Raw genomic sequence first — 20657 nt, 5'->3', positions numbered from 1 at the left:
ACTTCTCGAAGTGTATTGCATAAGAAGAAAATTATAAATCGATCGCAATTAAAATAAAACACCGTAGAATTGTTTCATTCAAGTTTTTGTGTTACAAAGGTAAAATCATCGATTACCGCTAAAGAGAGTGCGTAATAATCGTTACTTGTACGGGTTTGAATAAACTTCTCCACCAAATTACTTGAATAATTTCAAACTTGCTTGATCAAGTTACAGGCTGTAATTCAGAGACGGATTTAACCACCAACCATCACGTGGGTAATTCATCTTTGCGCGTAACTTGCACCTGCACCTGTAAATTTTTGAACACCGTCGTTACGACATGATATAATTGATATCGATTCGTCTCGCGCAGGTGTGAAGTAATAAAGTTATCCGAGGTCTGGGACGATCCTCCTTAATACACCTCCGCCATATATAAATATATACACACGTATGCACGTGGGCGGAATTCGCGTCATCCAAGAAAATTATTTGATCAGTCTGACTCTCCGTGCGTTAACAGGTGTAATTCTGTCCTTTCTGATTAATTAATCGAGTTCGTCTCAATCTCGATTCATTGTTGGTTTCCTGCTCTGCTGCTTAGATCTTTCGCCTTGCAGATTTGCTCAAGTATATATAGTACAAGAATTTAACCGTATCAAAAATTGCATTGCAATTAAGAAAATTCGATTCAATTTCTACAAATAAAATAAAATTTACACGAAATATTGATCAAGTAAATCGTTTCGATCTGACTAATTTTTAGAGAATATTCAAAGCGAACAGTAAGTATAAAGTTTTACGGTCTCATTCGTGTCTATTAGTGCGTCAACATTCCTACGAAGTGTGTGTTTACGATTAGCCAGGTAGATTCTGCCCAATCCATACATGTAGATTGTAGATAGACACTCAAGGTAAACGTGGAAGATAATAAATCCGTGAACTTTGTGCGCTCGACTAACGTGACACATCGCATTGTCAGAAATTCGAAAAGTTATTCTGGTTGCTAATTAAATATTTGGTATCCCCTTAAAATTGTTTTTCTATTCCACGTTTTCCACACTATCCGTGCGACTTATTCCATGTGCAATCAAAGATAAAAGTTTCATACCCACAACGTCACAGGGTTCGAAACTTTGATGTTAGCTGAGTTTAAATGAGGGTGAATTTGTGTGGTCATGGGTTGTGTTTTGTACCATATCTCCAAAAAACAAATTCATTTTAAGCGTTTTTCAGTCTTTGTAAATAGGAAAAAAGAATATTGCTCAAATTATGATTGTCTGGTAGAAAAATATCGAGATTATTTTTTAACCTTGTCAAAATATATTTTTTTCTCGATCTTGACTCAATCTCTAAAAAGAAACCCCAAAAACGACAGGGTTAAAGTTAGTAACGTTACTGTAACGAAACATTGTAAAAAAAATCATCATTTTCCTAATTTTACAATAATTTCTAAAGAACTTAAGATTTCGAAATCCAAGTGTATTCTATTTCATTACAATTCACCGAATTTCAAACAGTTCCAAAATTGCGAAATAACTGTTTATCCGTTCTTTGTCAGCATGGATCGTTACGGTAACATTACTAACTTCAATACGATGAAAAAATAAATCTGGAAAGATGAAAAAATGATAAGCGCCCCTGGCGTTGACGCAGCTTCGACAGAAACGTGCAACGTACATTCTACAGCGACAAAAGGATCCAGCCAAGCCTCGTAGATCAGTCTCTCGTGTTGTACCTTGACACGGATGTCTCCCTGAATCATCGGCTGTAGCAGCCTCCGTTCGTTTCGTTCGTTTCGTCCGTATCGTTCGTCCTCCGCAGGTCCGTCTATCCGTCCATCCGTCCATCCATCCGTCCGTCCGTTCGTCCCGTAGAGACGATATACCAGATAGCCGCACATACGCCTCCTCTTTGGTCTGTAAACGCACACGCGAGTCGACTCTCACCTAATCTAATATCGCCGGAGGAAGGCGGACTCGGGCAAATATTTTTTCATTTTCACCGATTCATTTATCTTTTTTTTTTTTTTTTTTTTTTTTTTTATTTATAATTTTTCTCGACGATTCACCATCAATTTAATCCTTCAATTCTCGTATTCAAGCTATTTTTCATAAATTACACTGTTAGAAATGTGGTATTAAATGTAAGATCGAAAATATTCTATAAAAGTTCAGACTATTTTGGTGTTGATTTTAAAACCACCGATTTGTGTCAAAAATTAAACGATTTACATAAATTATTTTTAATTTTACACTAATCGATGTGGACTTTTATTGACACCGTAAATTTTGTACAAATCGTTTTATATGCCTTCTGATTCCCTAAATCAGCTGAGATTCCTTCTTACACTCGTTGAATCGTCTTATAAATTGACTTTATTTTGTTAGTTTCATGAATAATATTTAATCATTGTCTCATAAACGCTTCTATCTTTTCGACGGGAATAAAAACAGAACCATCGTCATCGAGATAACGCGAAATTAAATGAGGTTTATGCATCCGTGTATCCTATGTGTTACACACTGCGGGGAAATACGAGTCCGAATCAAGTTTACAACTATAATGTATAACTTAGACGAAAGTATCGTCTTCCAATAATGTTTTTTATCGTCGCAACAGGTGATAATGCGATGTTATCACAGAGAACTGATGCGCGATTTCCCATCGCTCTGGATCATCTGTTCAATCCAATACTAACTATTATCTAAAGATATAACGAAATAATATTTGTGCGAGGTAAAAACGTCACTCAGACAAACTAATAACGTTGATTTATCTGATGATTTAAAATACTTGTGAATTTGGTTTGCTTTCGGTTGAAATCACCGATCGAACGAGGTAAGATGGGATTTCATTATCATTAAAAAAAAATTTAATGTAATAAAATGAATTCTATTCGAAAAAAACAACTTTGCTTACAGTTCAGAATATTTGAATGAAGATTAATAATATCAGACTTATCATAACCTAACCTAACCTAACCTAACCTAACCTAACCCAACTTCTATCTGTACGAGTTTAGTCAGCGTTCGCATAATTGTGTGATCCCGTTCTGACTTGGCTTGCAAATATCTTTTATCTCCAAAACTATTGATCCGGTTGTACAGAAAAACAGCCTGAAACCTGGCCGGACATTGTAGCTATCGACAAAAATTTAGCCAAAAAATGTAAATGACAAATTTGTAGAAAAATTGAAATTCCACAAACCCGTCACTTAAAGTTTTTTTTTTTACACTTTAGTGACTTGTACCAACTCACTGCAATGGGTACTTTTATAGATCGTTTAATTCTGAGTATATTGCAATCTGATTCAATATGATAGCACAAAATACCGCAAAGATATATAATTTTGAAAAAAAAAAATCTTAATTTACGTGTATTTTAGATAGTAAATCTTTTCACGCTAAGGGAAAGTACTTAATATTAATTTTAAGGGTTGTAATTTTCATAGAATTTTTATTTCGACATGTTGAATAAAATTTTCGTCTCAAACAAAGCACCCTAGTAATATACACGTTCCAGTTCACACAAACGATGCGTCACAATAAAATTACCACAAGTTATATCAGCTGAACATAGCGAGTGTTCTCTTAAAAAACTGAGAAAAAGTGATTCTTTTTTCTTTTCACCATTATACATCATTCCTCTCCGCGGTCAATTTTCCACTTTAAAACGTCCACACAAAAGATAGTCAGAAGTGTCTACAGTACACAGTAGCGTTCATGCGCGTTATAGTACATACACATATATACACATTGTATATACATATATATACCTCAGCCTGGTTCAGGCACTAACGTAGCGGTAGCGACTGGTCATCCGGCGCACGCGGATCGGCCATTACACCCCGTAGTTTCAGACACAGAAGTATACCTGCGGCCTTATGGGAAATCCATACTAGGCCTTAGTTTAGTCCAGGAAAACGGAGGGTCGTGACGGCTGAGAGGGGTTGGAGGTAGGGGTGGAAGCTGGGGAGAGGGGTTCCTGAATCCTTGACGGTTTCCACCCCAAACCCCGTGACATCCCCCCTTTCTAGCATGCGTTGATCGTATTTTTGACAAAACCACCCTTGTTTTATAGCGAACTTGTTTCGGAAATGATTGTATTTTTGTTAGGTATTACGTGTGTGTGTATGTGTATGTGGTTATAAACTTTTAACATTTTTTTCTTGTATTGTTTAATAATACGCAAGTTATGTTATAGGCTTGGTAAATTTTTATTGTATATATGTTAGTTTAACACGTGTAAATGAGCTTCATAATTGATTAAAGTTAGTAATATTGACGTAAGAAAACATTGAAGACAATTGTCATTTCGCAATTTTTCAAATGGGAATATACTATAGATTACTAATTTTACATTAATTTGAAAACACGTGATAAAAATCATGAAAGTTACAGTTGCGTGTCAAGCTGGAATGAATTTTTGATCGATTCAAATTCGATGAAAAACTCGAGTGATCGTCAACGGTATTGCTTACATCGATCGCAAAATTTCAAAAAGTGACTGTAACTAGTAAAAAAGTGAATAATAGATATAAAATGGTAAAAATCGCGACTAAATATCGTATTTAACTAGATTCTCTTACTACTGAGATTTTTTTTTTCAATAAATTTCCAAATAATGTATCAAAACTTCAGGCGTGTAGTCTACCTGACTGCACACGATTTACCCCACGTATAAGGTATCAACATCGTGAAATAAGAACGCGTATTTTTTTGTACCTAAGAATAATGCGATGATATATTATAAACTCCGACCGCTGAATTCCCTGCTAAATCAGGTGGACGAATGAAGACGAGGACGTAATGAAATGAGACAAGAATGAAGTAGCTAAGGATGCAGGGAAAAATGTAACCTGTTGACAGAGATTGCGAGAGAACAAGCACGACGCGAAAGGTGAAAAAGGACGGACAAACGTCGAAGTGAGAGAGAGAAAGAGAGAAAGAGAGAAAGAGAGAGAGAGAAAGGGAGATTGAGAGACGCAGCCACGATGAACGAGAGCAGGGGGCCGAATGGAGCACGTATAAACTCTAACCCAGACCTGCCTCAACTTCGGTATCAACTTTCGCAGTTTGAATCCGATTAGATCGATTCAAATCTAACGCGAGCTTTCGGCACGGGGGCGCGGATAGAAAAGGAGAGAAAATTATCGGAACGATTTGATACTCGTAAAAATGTAATTAGTGTTAGTTTCTTCATCGTACATTGTTTTTCCGTCTCGTTCTGCGTAAGTAGAGCAGGTCAAAAATGTACAAATGAAGCCAAAGATGGAGGGATGAACCGGTGATAAAAGAAAAACTCGCGGTGAAAAGCGGATTTCTTACAGTATTGATGTATTTTTACTGCATATAAGTGTTTCAAAATTAGCAAAAATGAACGGTTTTTTAATTTACTCAGTGTGGAAGTGGATTTTGGAAATCTGTTGAAAACATTTCTTAATTTATTCTCAAGTCTGTTAAGAGTCTATAGAGTTATAAGAATCTTATGTACCGAATTGATTTTATAATCGTAGACTGAAATAAAATGTGAACTATAAAGATGGATTGATTTTTTATGCAAAAAGTTTCGTTTCATAAACGTGAATATCAATTTTTATTCAATAATCCTGGTGTAATTGACCAGATTTTTGAAAACTAAGATTCAAATATTTTCCCCCTATTTTAAAACGAAAACTAATCGAATTAAAGAATCGCAATATTTAATTTCACTGAGATTATTATAATTTCGTCATTAGACCAGCATGTATAAACTTAAACGTCTCTCTTAACACATTGCAAGCACATTCGGAAAATTATCCGCCCCTGCTAAGTAACTGGAATTTCCTGGAACGTCCCTGCCTTATTGACTATTTAAAAATGTCTTCTAATTTCCAAGTTTATCAGAAAATTCCAAATTCTTTAACCGCTACCCCTAAGAATGGATCGGAGGTATAAGGCATCCAGCCGGTGTGGAATGCCCTATAGGTGCATGTTGACCGGATGACACGTACGAATGGGAGAAACGCGAGCTGAGACGATTAATCTTGACCGGAACAGCTGTAAGTCGACAAAGCACTGCCAGCTTCGCAGTCGTCTAATTAGTTTTCCTCACACGCTTACGATTGTTACACACTCAACTTCATTACAATCTTATAAACGATAAGTCCATATTTTTCTCACGTTCTTCTAACGCGTTTTGAGGACTTGTTTCGATATTTTCTATCATTTGTGTTACATTGAAACAGCGGTGTAAGAGTTAGAGCTCAATGTTTTTGGGACAGTAGGGCCATTTTTGGACCGAGATAACATAACCTCAATATTACTCGTAACTGTTCCGAAGACAACGACTCGACGATCGTTAAACTCTGAGAATAGTTTTGCAAATACGAATAAAGTTTTTTACATGATTCCTGAAAAGTATTTAATTGTTGGCACTGATGAAGTTAGTAACGTTACTGTAAAAATGCATGTTTAGGAGAAATCGTTACTTCGCACCTTTAGAATCGTCTGAAATTTGTTAAACGATGATAAAGGCATCTCCTTAAAAGTCATTCAGATATTTCACAGTAACGATTTTCACCCCGATGTTTTGTCACGTTAAAGTTACTAACTTCAGTCTCGTTTGATGTTTCATAGCGTCAGATTTCAACGATCTCTCTGTTCTATGAACAATTTTTTATCAGTCCATAGAATAGACTGTAATAAATCGCTATATCGAACGTTTCATTCATTATTTGCTAGTTTCGGTTTTCCGTTATTATTGAGGTTAAGTAACGCGGAAAACGGACTTCCGAGTACTACCTAACCCAAAAACATCGAACTCTATTACTTGTGTCATCATTTCACTGCGTGACAGGTGATAAAGTTTCGGAATATGACCCCTAGAATGAAAAACGAAAAAAATAAGAAATGCTGTAGGGTGCACGTGCTAAATCGGACAATGGGTCAAAGAGTCTGCGCGCACCTTCGAAACTTTAGCGATGATTGAACAGTCTTGGGAGACGGCCATGCCAGAATTGTTGGCCAACTACGACGCCTACTCTGCGGGCAGGATGAACATGGTCAGGCCGTTTTGTATAAATAGAAAAATCAGGTAACAGTCCCCTAAATTTTAAAGCAGGAACTGCACCACCGGATGACCAACAGCTTTGACGGACTGACGGATAGTTGGGTCCCTTTTCTTCTCTCCTTATCCTATCCATCTGCTGCTGGATCGAGATAAAGAAATGTCCAGGGAGAAAGGTGGAACGAGAATTGTTCAAATTCAAGGGACAATTCGCTCGAGAAGAAGTCATAAATTTAACAATCGGAAGTAAATTGATAATAATTGAAATGCTCTTGGAAATCAACGGGAATGACAGAAATTAGAAGAATTTAAAATCACTGCTAATCACTGAAAATTATAAACGCATCACAGACGTTGAAGAAATCTTTAATGGTTATTATGTATTAAAGCTTTCGTAATTTCCAGTTTACCAAGCGCGATTTCTAACGATTCTAAAACACCAGTTTGCTGTAGTTTTATTGCGATAGTATTCTTCAATCTGAAAATCATTGAAAATCGCCTTAAGCGCTCGAAAACGACATCGAAATTCGGGGATTAAATTGTAAATCACTTGATATACCGATATATAATCAACAATAACATTGCAAATCAATGTTCATGAATTAATCATTCATTTGATTTTCAAACGAATGGGACCCCTAGTTAAAAATACACGTGAATATCCTGTGAATCGTTGTTCCAACGCTGAACAAGATTTTATTTATATACAGTGGAGAAGTGCCTTTTGGGATACGCAGCGTGTTTACGATGGTGTGTATAATCGTTAGACTGAGTAAATAAGTAAATTTTCCGAACTCATCATGGAAGGTGGGAGTGTCTGAGCCATACAATGACGTCATATAGATCGTATAGGTCGAACCACCGATCGTGAAACAATTTCCTCTTTCGCCTTACGATTAGATCTGATACTAGCGAATCTGTGAATAATTATACCGTCGATTTAAAAAATCGGATACAAATTCATATAGAAATTCAAACAGCAATTAGTAACCATTAAAAAAATATATTATATAATTTAGCGTAAAAATAAAATATCGATATTATATAGAAACATAAATTTCAGACAATATAGACCGTGAAGAAATTTCTTGTAAAGTAACTGTAATAAATTATCCAAATTGACGATGATTTTGAAAATCAAATATCAGATGCGTGCGCGTTTCTTATTTTTTATTTATATATTTATTTATTTTTTTGTATATTCTATCATCTAAAAATATTCATTTCATTCACTGGTTCTGAGTAACTTTATATAAAATTCCAATCCTCGTATAAAAATATAAAATTGCAAGATTTGAAAGAATTCATTTGGATTGCATGAAACAGATAGCATCAGACTTTTTTTTATTCGTCCTCGCAAAAACAGTATATATATATATATGTATCTATATAACACCTGTAAAATATTACAATATTACATGTACATACTCGATATTCATTCACATGTTCTTTATTCTATATTTTTCGTGTCGTATTTTTGGTAGAAATCCAAAAAAATCTTTCAAGTGTCGAGTAAACCGGCAGCGATTATCTTCGTCGCGTAAGCCCCCTCCCATCCTCTCTCGCGCTCTCTTTACCCCCCCCCCCCCATCGTCCTCCTCCCCCTCCCGCCCCTCTCTCCACCCCTTCGATCCGTGGAACGCGATTCTTTCCCCACCACACGGAAACCGCACGCTACGCTTTAAAGTCAGCTGTTTGTTTGACTGGAAGATTAAAAGGTCCGACTGCACCGGCAGCCGTTCGACTTTGCAGGTGCATTTAATATGCGTATATGCATGTATATTGCATATGTATATGTATATATGCATATGCATGTTATTTAAAAGTATAGGCAAAATGTTTGTACGTTAGAAACAGAATGGATTTTGTCACATTACAGAGGACTCACGTTCGTCAAAGACATGACAAGGACAAGACGTTATATGTATATATGCATTCAGATGATTTTTCTCTGAATCCTGATATTTAAAGTGAAGTTTCAAAATTTCTTCATTCCGATCTGCACTTAATTATAGGTATTATGTATGTCATTTACGTATGTAGATCCGTTGAATGCTACTATAAGTGGCTGGTAATAAAGCAACATCAGATCAAAAGTCACGAGTCAAAAATTTACATACGTATTTTGCAGCCGATATATTTTCACACTTCGTATATACTGCTTATGTGTATACTACAAATAGTACGTACCTGGAGCTTCGATCGATCAAGATTTATCGAAAACTGTAATAGTACGATCTTGAAGAGTAAGTGTGAAATTTGGTAAGCTATCCGAAAGCATGAAATAATTAATGTAAGACTGAATATTGCACTGATCTATATATTCCTTTCTTTTTATACCGTCAGAAGTCAGAAACATTTGATCAAGCGTGATAGATCGAAACTTTGTAAAAAAAAATTAAAAAAATATCATCCAACGAAACTAAAATTTATCATCTCACAAAAGATTAATAATCTAATGTTAAACTATTTGAAAATGAAGAATTTCAACCTATCTTTCCAACAACAATCTCGTTTACTCTGCCCAATTATTTACTTCGAACGTTACAAGTAAAGCCTAAGAGACGGCCATTTTCAATAATTGGGAATTACTGCACCAATGTGAGACGAAAATGATGAATAAAAATACGGAAAAAATTTAGAAATGTAAGTTTTTCTTACCTTATGATGCTGCATTATAGCTGTCGCCTTTCGTTTCGCGGACATTTTTCAAATCTGTATATTTCGTTGAAACGAGCTGCGCGTACTTCTCGCTTAGAGCCAATCGCGGCTTCGCGTGTCTCCTTTCTCTCTCTTTCTCTCTTCCTCTTGATCTCTCTATTCTTCTCTCTCTATATATCGCTCTCTTTCTCTCTCTCTCTCTCTCTCCCTCTCTGTATGTCCGTCTCTCTCGTGTCAGGAGCAAAACAAACGTCAGCCGTCTTAGCACATGGCTTTAAACCGGCGTGCCGAACACAATTGTTGCGCCAGTTTTAAACCCGCGTTGCGAAGACAGTTTTTTCAAATTCGGTGGCTTCTTTTTCTTGACTCCAAATATCCATCGCTGCGGTTTTTATCATCGAATAATTCCTCGGAATTGTTTATCACTTTCGACAAAGTTTGATTAAAAAAAAATTTTCAATCATTCAACGATTCGACGTGTAATTTTACCTCCCGCACTCGTCAAACAACGCAGTTACAATATTTCTCGATTTTCACAACGAACAAAGTACTGTCAAACCAAATATATTTCAATTTTTTTTTTTTTTTGTTTTTCAAAATCTCTTCAACGAATCACCGTCTCTTCACTTTTCAAATACAATCAACACATTTATATAAATATATAGTACTTAATATACGTTTATCTCGATAAGAAAATTCTCTTCTCGCACTTGCTCTCGTAGTCTCAGAAGTCTTGCACCCTAAATTCGGTTGCACTTATCATAATCCTCGCGCTTCGTCCACGTAAACGGTTATAATTACGTATATCAATCGAACCCACTCACTTTGTTTTTCAGTTTTAGAGTCAAATATGCACACCTTCACGGTAACAATATATCTCAATCGTCACACTTTTCAAACATGAAAAAATATTAAAAACCGATCAGCACTATAAATTAATATCGTCGATTTTACGCGTAATATTTCGCGAAGCAGCGGTCTGCAATCGGTCAAAATCCTCTGTTCCCAACACCGTCCGTGTCTGTTTATCTGTGTGTGTGTATATATATATATATATATATATCTATGTATGAGTGTGTGTGTGTGTATTTACGTTCGCATAAACACGGAGATGCGATAATGATGAAATACGTTCGCAAGTAACAACCAAGAAAAAAAAAAATCTACAAACAAAAAAGAACCAACAATTCACAAGTGTGTGTTTTTCGAATGTAACACAACGATGCTTCGTCTTTCTGGTCCTCCTTGACGTGTCGTAGTTTCTCTATCTTCTTCGTATATATATATATATATATATCTCTTTCTCTCTCTATTTTCGTGTGTGTGCGTGTATGTACACATACATGTGTATATATGTATAATGTGTGTATATATGTATATATGTACGTATCTCTCGGGAGCGTCGCAGAACGTCCTCACGTTCAGAGCGCTCGCGGCAAACTGTCGGCTGGCGTCGCGACGACGAGAATCCCCCTCCCTGAACTCTCCTCTCCTCTCCTCTCCTCTCCACTCCACTCGCCCCCCTCGTTCTCCCGCCGCACCGCGGTCCCTCCCCTCCCCCCCTGCCGCCGCCACCCCGTTACCCCCGCCTCATCCCCTCGGGCCGAGCGTCACTCTCCCCCATCGGACCCCCGCGGCGTTGGAAGCGGAGGCGGCGGCGGCGGCGGTGGCAAGGTAGGGTCTGTCACCGTCAGAACACTGCGAGGGGCCGGTGGTATGACGGCGAGAACGAGGGGGTGGGAGGAGGTGGGGGCGGAAAGGGGGGAGGGGGCGTAGGAACGGCGCAACGGGCCGGGAGCCGGGGGCCTCTGGGGAGAGTGGGACAGCGGCAAGAGAGAGAGAAAGAGAGAGAGAGAGAGAGAGAGAGGAGAGGGAATGGAGAGAGAGCCGAGGGGCGCCAACACACCCGTCCTACCGTCGACGTCGCCGGCGTCGCCGCCGCTCCCGCCGCCGGCTGTGGGGGCCGCGATGGGTGTGAGGAGTTAGGCCTGCTTAGGATAGGAGAGAGGAGGGTTACCCAAGCCTGGCGAAGCACTGTGATATTATGACGGGTATGGGAGAGAACCACCTACACACACACGCACGGGAACAGAGAAACACACACGGATATGTTACACGTTGAACGCACGTGGAGCGTGTAACGGGTGTGCAGAGACATTTCTGAATCCAGGTCTGAATGTGTGGCGGACGCACACATCCTTGGACACATCCTTGCCTTGTCGAGGCTTGGAAAGGAGGTAAGGAGGCAGGAGGTTCTCTCGATGCGGTCGTTTCGAAGCGTGGAACAAGGTGGAGCCCGGATACCCTCTACGCGAGGTTCAGGGTGCTTGAATTGTCTGCACTTGTGTGCGGACGCTGTTCTCTGTGCGCGGATAGACAGGCCGGTTGCATTGCGTAAGAGACGCTATGCCGTAGGTACGGAGTCCAGTCGAGGTGGATAGAGAGATGGATTGGGAGATCGGATAGACAGATGCATGCGGATAGCGTTGATTACCGCGCGGTGCTATATGCTAATCGTGGAAGTAATGGAGGAGCCGAACCGACCGACGATTCAGATCTCTGGAACAGATACTCAAAATTTGGAATATAACGGCCGAAAAGAAGAGAGAAAAAATACTACCTCTAGGATTGTAGTTACGAGCTGATTTCTTCTAACATCTTCGAATGCTTCTAATGTAGTTCATGCATCGTGTAATTTAGCCATTTATGTTCGCTGTACAATGTGACGTTAAATACTGTAACACCACATATTGTCGCACAATTAGGGATGGGACTGGGGTCGAGAAGCTAAATCTCGTCATAATGGTTAAATTTAAAACAACTAATCTTCAATGAAAAACATCCCTTGATTGAGCAAACGCATCAGTTACCTCGCATTATCCACCATAATGTGTGTTTCGTGAGCTTCAGTTTGTTTTGTACTGCGCCATTGTACAATCCGTCATGAGTAAGTAAATTCAAATCGAATTGCCAATGCACTTCGATAATATAATTGAATTTCGCTTAAACGTCTCGCAGTACGAAAAATTATATAATGACATTTATTGTTTATTTTTTCAGCGATTGAAATTTACCAAAAAACAGGGTACATCAGAGAAATGCTCAGATATGGTTCGGATATAGATATATAGTCAAAGATCACCGTGCTTTTTCACACAAGATTATGTAACGTCTGTGGACGAACGATAATTTAACGTATCGATAGAACTTACCGTTAACCGTATAATAAACCTCGAAATAATCAGAAGGCGTCTCGCCCCGGTCGCAGCGCCTCGACGAGAATCCCGTAAAAGATCCGAGAACCGCGGCGCCGTTGAAATTCTCGATGAATTTTTTCGCGAGAAAAGCCGAGAGGACAGCCGTCGTTGGGAAGAGTGTAGCCAAGCGTTCAAGGACTCGCGAAATTGCGCAAGGCTTGGGCTCCGCTCGACTCGGTCTCAGCGATGATAACGGATGATCGCCGCGGTTGTTCGAGGCCCGTAATCAGAGGCATGGAAAAAATCGTCGACATTAAACCTCCGTGAATCGTCGATGTTTCGAGTAATTGCAGATCGTTCACGTGCGTCACCCTGCGTAAGTCCGGTTCCAACGATTTCAGCGACAGTATTAAATCTCTTTTCCTACTCTTCTGTCGATTGGAAATCAAATAGTACTATCGTTTGATAAGAAGCGAGGCCTGATGGAATAACCTGACGATAAGCCATTGAAACCTCACCTGTACAGGCAACTCGAATTACAATTAAAATAAGATTAGATTAACAAAGAGATCAAGGATTCTTTGCAAATTCTTAGGATCTTTTCCTTGGTCTGAAATATGAAGCTTATGATATGTGGTTTGATGTAACAGGATTGTAACTATCTTCAATCTGGTTACAATTGATTAAACAATTAGCAGCTTGATAAGTGAAAACCCGTAAAATCCTCAAGTATTAACTTTTCATGATGTTTGAACGATAGGGTCTCCTGAATTGAAACATGAATCGACATGTTATCTCATAGCAATAGCGAGATGACTCATACAAAAGTCCGATTACCTGATCTAAAAGGCCCATTAAATAAAACTGTTCCACGTAATGGTTTCCATATTTTAAGCCGAAAAAACACCCCTAAAAGTTGAAACCGAATCCATGATCTCGAGGCCTGATACTTGTCTTGTGAGATCTACTTATACAAATCTATTTATCCATCCATCCAACAATCTATACATGTATATGTCTATATCTCTATGTTGAAAATGATCGTGTATCCAACTTGCAACGAAGCAGCGAAAAGGGGAAAAGCATCCTGAGCACAGTGTTTCTAGGTACGAGGGGAAAAGGGATGCATCATTTCGGGGAACAATCGGTCACGTACCACTTACAACTGGGTTACAAATTACCAAAGCGTGTCACAACACCGCGTCCTCGCCTTCGGCTCTCCCATCCGAGTAGCGATTATCCTGTGGAAACTCTTTTTCGAGCAAATGATGCGGATGTCATAATTCTTGGTCTGCAGTTAAGAATGTATGTCAACTACTGTTAAGTCATTACGCAACTAATCGTAGACAATATGCAAGTATTACGTTTGAAGGCTAGTCAAAATGATTGTAGTGTCCAGAAGAGTTGAAAAAAAGTTTGGCCACTTGGGAGAATGGAAAATTTGATAGATACAATTATTCTAGATTTCTTGACGAGAAATCTTAGAAACAAAGAACGCAATATTTGGTAATTTAAAAAAAAAAAATTATGCATGGGTCTTTTATGGCATAAGGCATAAAACAATGCCCATAAATTTTTAGAAATAATTGAAGACGATAAGAGAACATCATTTTTAAATCATGTTTCAGTTACTTCAAAAGCAGAAAAAGAGATCTTCGGAAGTCACATGTACTTAATGTACCCAATGAAGCATTTTTTGTTAATGTTCTTCGCGGTTATCGCCGACAATCGCAACAAAAACCTGCAAAAACGAAATTAATTAACATATATCGAAATTTGGTTAATTCTTTTCTCTGCGCTGCCTGACCTAACCTCACATTCCACCCATTACAAACGCGGACAACAGTTAAGGAAAGTAACCAGATGTAATTTTCTTTTCATTTTTTTTGTAACTTTAAAAAATCTTAGATAATTCAACTACTCTCTACTAAAAAATGAATATTAAATACAAAGGCTCGTGAAAAAGAAATGGCGCTATAAAATTCCTTCCTTAAACCATATAATTACCATAATCGTCCTCGCATTGAACGCCTTTTTTCTCTAATCACGTATACACTGTTCAATGTCAATCTATTTTTCCCTCGATCTCCAAGCTCTTAACAAATGCTGTAATCTCTAAAATATTTGGATAATTCAAGCCACGATACGATAACAGTTTTCGGATATTCGAAAAGTTCGACCACCGCCTAGACCGACCGGCGTCGCGGACAGAGCGAGCAGCTCCTTCGCTGATGGCAGACAGTTATACGCCCGGGAGGAGGAGAAGGAGGAGGGGGAGGAGGTTAGATGCCCGTGGCTTCAGCCTTGGGTCTCGGGTCACGTCATTCCTCCTCTTTTCCCCCTTCCCATCCCTCACCTCTTCTGACCCTTCCTCTCGCCGTATATCGGGTACCCGGTACCCCTATGAATCCCCCCCCCCCCCCGCCCCACCCCCTTATCCACCCATTCCCCCTTGACGCTCCTTCGGCCGTCCCTTAGTCTTCAGCAAAAGAGCTCGACTCGACTGAACCGACAGTTCTCTCCCCCTCGGTCGTTCCCTTGGTTCAGGCGGCAGAGAGGTAGAAAGGAGGACGAAGAGGGAGTAAGAAGGAGAAAAAAAATTAATAAAAAGAGAAAAAAGAGGCGAAAGAGAAAACCCCGTAGCCCACTGTGGGCGCAGCCCCTGCTCTCTGTGTCCCGCATATATCTAGAAGCGCGCGCACGCACACTTGCGGCTCTCATCCTACACGTAGGTCACCATATCGCGTGACGGCACGTGTGTGCGTTAGTTGGACTGTGGAGCCGGACACACGCACTGCGGGCTTCGTAGACCTACACTATCCCGACTTTGGCGTAGTCCGGTGGATCTTCCATTTCGAGGTTCGGTGGAGTTTCGTGATGGGTATGACGACGATCGCCAGGGTCTACTGGAATAAGCTCAGCGGGAAGAAGACCAAACTTGTAACGCTTCTTACCAAGCATTGTAATCACTCTGTTCTACTTTGGCGCTTCTCCAATTGTGTAATTCATACACTTGCGCCGTCATTGTAAAACTCGTATGATTTCAAGTCGATTGTTTGGATCAGGAGGTTTTGTTCACGTTGTACGTTGAAAGATGTTGTGCTTTATAGCGACATGTTGATTTGTCTCAACACGGTGTAACCTACAGATCGATAAACTGTCAATTTCAGTTTTATACGATTTTGTACCTTCTTGAGAACAGAATATATGAATTGCTTGATTGGTGAATGAACATTTCAGAACAACCTTTTCGTTTAATCACACATTTTTTTATCTGCTTAAAGATATCGTTTTTTGATCTGTTCACTTAACCCGTCGATTCTGCAACGATTATGCTCAGATTTTAAATCTTTCGATTATCTACCTTTTTATCAGTAGTGAGATCATTTGTCATAGCGAAAATGTTCATTAATTAACAATACCAATTTTCGTCACGTATAAACTCTATTTGGAGTCCAGCAAATCATTAAGAAGAAGCTTATACTCTTCGACGTAACAAATCTACTCAATCTTTGAGCTTTTATCACTCTGAATACACATCTGTTTTATAACAAATCTCTACCATATCACTTCTACTTTTGTGAAAATTTCGTCTCGATGAAACGATTTAAGAGAATTGAGAACATTTTGTGAAAAAGTGTATGATAACAAATCTATATGAAGAGGTAGGGTGAACAGAATACCACTGTAAACTGTCCGGTTCCGGCCTGGATGATTGATGGTCTATAAAACTGATCACGAGGTAGTTGCTGTTGGGTTTCTCGCTCGGTGGGACAATATACCAATTCTGGGGTCCTGATCTCCCTCAACGATAACGATTTGTCTAGACAAAAACACGCATATCCGATTTATACGACGAGGAAACGGCTAAATTATGATACTCGCCGAGCAGAGTATTACAGTAGGTGGTTTTCCCGAGCAACAAGTAACTCCTCAATTCTTCGGTAGGTCGTAAAACAGTTATCAAATCCAATATCGCTTGGTATTTTCATTGTGGTTTGAAACTTGACAAGTCGTAAGAGCTGAAGAAGGAAAAAGACCGAACAAGGATCGTTAAGAACACGTTCTGTTCAAAAGCTTCCTAAAAATACTCAAAATCATGAATAAATGAAAAAATTAGATAAGAAACTATTCGAATCGAAACTTTTCTCGACTTTCCTTTAACCTGTGTGTACCGCATGACTGGAGTTGCACGGTACTTATTTCTTTGTGTGATATCGAACAGATTAGTTGCGATTTTGAATTAGGAAACCTGCATATTTCCTTGTACTTAAGTATATTACACATGATTTGTTAATAACCTTATAAATTCTAAACTTTGCGTGGCTACGCGAAAGCACTTGTTTAAAAATAAAATAAAGACCCAGAGGTTTGCGTGACACCCGGCGGTCGGTTTTCCCAGGCGGCCGTTGCCGCCACACCCTGGTCGAAGTCTGCACACGAAGGTCGAGTTGACGAGGAGAGGACGCCCTACCTCCAGGCCGCATTTCGCTCCGTCACGCTCTAGAGCGAATCGAGCCGATCAGCACCGCGGCAAAGTTTCCAGCGTAAAAATTAAGCGCGCAGCGTTGCCTGGAGGAAAAGTTTTCGAGTCCCTCGTGGCTCGTGGCGCGAAACGCTACGGTGTCGTCGAAGCCGTTCTACGTGCCGATCTACGTGCCTCGAAAGATGCGTCGACGAGGCTAAACGAAGAAAGAACCTGGCTTGGCCTCGCCTCGTCTCGTCTCGTCTCGTCTCGCGCTGCCCCACACATGGTGGCCACGTTGCCGCCTCCTCGACGTTCCACCTCCGACGCATTTCCCGCCGTCGAGTGACCCGCAAAATTCGTCGGAAGTCACGGCGAGGAGTGCATAGCCGGTAGCCGCGGAATAAGACGAGTCGTTGGGTCAGGTCAGGCCGAGATTGTATCGGGCAAGAAACGGCGGCCGACTTTTAAACCGGCAGAATTCCCTCGGGGGCGACGAGGGGAGGCAGGTCGAGGCAGATACGGACAGAGACGCACTTTGTGTAAGCGACCGGAGCCATCCGAGATGCCTGTGCCGCTGAGGGAATCGGATCCCGGCGTAACGACTGCTAATGAGTATCCCGCCTGTGTACCGTGCGCAATCACTAATCTCGCGATTAAACGTTCGGCCACGTGTCCGGACCTCAGCGTCTTATACAGGTTCGTCGGTCTTTCGACGTCGCCTTTGAGCAGCCGACTACTCGCCGAGGAGTATCAGGATTAGAAAAGTTGAGTAGCCGAAGTTTGGTTGATTCGCCTCCTTTGGTAGGAGGGCTAATTCCGATGAATCTACAGATAGCGGTTCGCTGTGCTGATGTTATTCGACTTAGGTATGATATCAATCGTTGAACTGACGTGCGTTACTCTGTTTTATCCCGCTGAGTAACAGCATGGATACGAAATGTTCAGACCTTTGACTTCAAGGTTCAGTGCCTAATATCCGACTCGTACTTAGTAGCTAATTGACGGTTGGGTTGTTTAATGATCCGGAAAACAAGTAGCTTGACAATGCATCGTTTTCTAATCAATTTCAGACTAGTCACTTGGTGAAATACGCGATAACTGACATAGATTTGAAATAGATTCATGAAGAATAAAAAAGATCGTCATGTCAATTCGAAGTCAACGCAGATAATCAATTTGATCAGACTTTGAATTATCAATCGTTCTTTCATATACCAGCAATAAGCTTGTAGGCACTACTTTCTAAGACCGACCAGGCCTCTCAGTACCAAATATAGCAGTCAGTTATATTAAATTCCGGAAGCTTGTAGTCTAAACTCACTATTTCAGAGACATTAATCAATCAACCATTGGTTTCGACGTTCTTTCACCTGCAGGACAACTGATAATTGGGATGTAGGTAACAGAACCGAGTTAGCACTTTGCTTTTTATTTGCCATGTAACCAGTTACAAGCTCCTAAACCGGCGACCAAAAACCTGTATCAGTTACCTTTTCGGCGAACATAACAAGGCTTGCAGTCATCTAGTTATTATAGGTATGTGTAACGGGAGTCCGGGCGCACAGCTATCAAAACGGACAGTGTGGTACGGAAAGACACCCTTCCCCTCTTCCCCCATCCCTCTCCCGGCGAAGCTGGGCTCAGGTCACATACTGTTGCCAACACGATAAAACCAATCACCGAAATAACCGCGGAGCACCTCCGCCCCAACGACGTTGCGGACACGTGGCGCTGGTACACAACTGCGTCGCGACGACACCGACGTCGAAATGCCCGCCCGCGCTGTAGAACAAATCTGGGGAAACAAAGGCTGGATGAGATTAAAACCGAATTGTTTCCCCCCGCTAATTATTCCGTGGTTCGCCATTATCCATCGATGTTGAATATCGATATTGTAAATTTTGACATTTTTTTTGCTATTATTTGAAAAGTTTCAACTGAAAGTATAGATTGATAATTAATGTACCATTGGACTGAATTATGGAAACGAAATCTATTTCAAACTTTCCAGTGTTGGTCATATCTTGTCTCTGAACGATGTGGAAAATGGTTAGAGTTTGTGTTAGCACGTAATGCTTGATTTTGAGGATAACTTCAGAAGTTTACAAAACTCGTTCGCCCAGCTGCTACTTCATAAAACCTCAGGTAATTGACGAACAATCCTTCTGATCTGAGTCGACTATTCCAATTTCAGAATCAGTTTCATGTTTATCGTTGTTTGATAAGGTTCCAATATCCTGACATTTACTGCGATGTGAAGTTATGGGTATAACACACCTAATTAATTTCCACACATCTGTTCGAAGATGCGACTCTTCATCGACATGTTACTTAACGGAAGAGGCGTCAATGGCCATAAATATGTCGGAGCAGGCCTTCGGCGGGACGTTCGTAGGATGTTAAAATTGGCAGGTTTTTTCCTCCAGCCTATATAACTATATATCTATCAGTTTCCTAATTTCTATACCTCTACCTCTCACTAACGGCGATCGCCGAGAGTCGGATCAGAACTAAGCACAGCCGCGCACTTCTGCACGTGCGTTGGTCTCCAACTTGTGGTTGGTTCAGACTAACACAAAATGCTTGCAGGATATACCTGGCGAGCACATGTGGTCCGGACTCGTAGCGTTATTTCGGGACCACTTTCGCGTCGACGGGAGTCGATATAATGCCGTTATTCGTAGACTGAGGTGTCAACGCGCTGGTCAAATGGAGACGGAAAGAAGTCCCTTGCCGACAAGAGAACTCACTAATGTGTGCATGATTACGACGTTCGTGCAGAATTCGACGAGGAAAGTAACGTCTTTTAATCCACAGTCTCGAAGGGTTGATCTATGATTGTTAACCACTGATTGTTAACCCGAAATCCCGCGAGACACTTCGAGGAGGGGAAAATAAACACGGTACTTCCGGTGCTCGGTCTTAGGTAGTACCGAACACAATTCCCTCCGGCCAACAACGTGGGGAAACGTGATTCGGCAATTAGTGATGATAACACTGACCCTGCAAGGAAGTGTAGGTCGTTTTGTTCATTGTTGTGAAATGTGGATTTTTTGGCCCTGAACGAGAGTCGGCGGATTGGAACTTGTCTGCAGTTCTCTCACGTTCTTCCGGACATTTTATCTCTATAGCATGAAAAGAAGAAAAAAAAATAATCTTATGCCACTTTTATACGATCAGCATACATACTGTGACAGTCTGAATCGATTAAATCTGTCAATCGATTCAGCGTCCAGCGTGTTAAAGTCTCTTGACAGAACTCTTTCAATACGCCATGCGCATCGACAGTCCGGTTTTTC

General features: G+C 40.3%; 2 protein-coding genes across 3 annotated transcripts in view; both read right to left on the bottom strand.

Annotated features, from left to right (window-relative positions):
* Nucleotides 1–10738, bottom strand: part of LOC124406902 (nucleolar protein 4-like) — a 59779-nt gene extending 49041 nt beyond the window's left edge. For both annotated transcript variants that reach the window (XM_046882574.1, XM_046882575.1), the window contains exon 1: nucleotides 9694–10738. In XM_046882574.1, coding sequence (XP_046738530.1) covers nucleotides 9694–9738 — 45 coding nt within the window. In that variant the 5' untranslated portion in view covers nucleotides 9739–10738. The remainder of the gene's footprint in view (nucleotides 1–9693) is intronic.
* A 565-nt stretch (nucleotides 10739–11303) lies between these two features.
* Nucleotides 11304–11851, bottom strand: LOC124407659 (neural Wiskott-Aldrich syndrome protein-like). The gene is made up of 3 exons (XM_046884017.1): nucleotides 11822–11851; nucleotides 11600–11761; nucleotides 11304–11501 (listed from the first exon to the last, which is right to left on the bottom strand). Exons 1-3 carry the CDS (start codon nucleotides 11849–11851, stop codon nucleotides 11304–11306), a joined length of 390 nt encoding a protein of 129 aa, XP_046739973.1.
* Between the last annotated feature and the right edge of the window lie 8806 nt (nucleotides 11852–20657).

This window comes from Diprion similis, chromosome 6 (assembly GCF_021155765.1).
Source record: "Diprion similis isolate iyDipSimi1 chromosome 6, iyDipSimi1.1, whole genome shotgun sequence".
Classification (NCBI taxonomy): Eukaryota; Metazoa; Arthropoda; class Insecta; order Hymenoptera; family Diprionidae; genus Diprion; species Diprion similis.
The sequence above is the reverse complement of the archived record's forward strand: the minus strand, read 5'-3'. Positions and strand labels throughout refer to the sequence as shown.

What these genes read in the sequence shown, in the direction of transcription:
- LOC124407659 (XM_046884017.1), bottom strand. Translation starts at nt 11,851, where the DNA reads ATGTCTCTGCACACCCGTTACACGCTCCAC. An exon ending in ACACCCGTTACACGCTCCAC is followed by an intron (nt 11,762 to 11,821) that starts GTGCGTTCAACG and finishes GTGTGTGTGTAG; the next exon opens with GTGGTTCTCTCCCATACCCG. An exon ending in CGACGTCGACGGTAGGACGG is followed by an intron (nt 11,502 to 11,599) that starts GTGTGTTGGCGC and finishes CACTCTCCCCAG; the next exon opens with AGGCCCCCGGCTCCCGGCCC.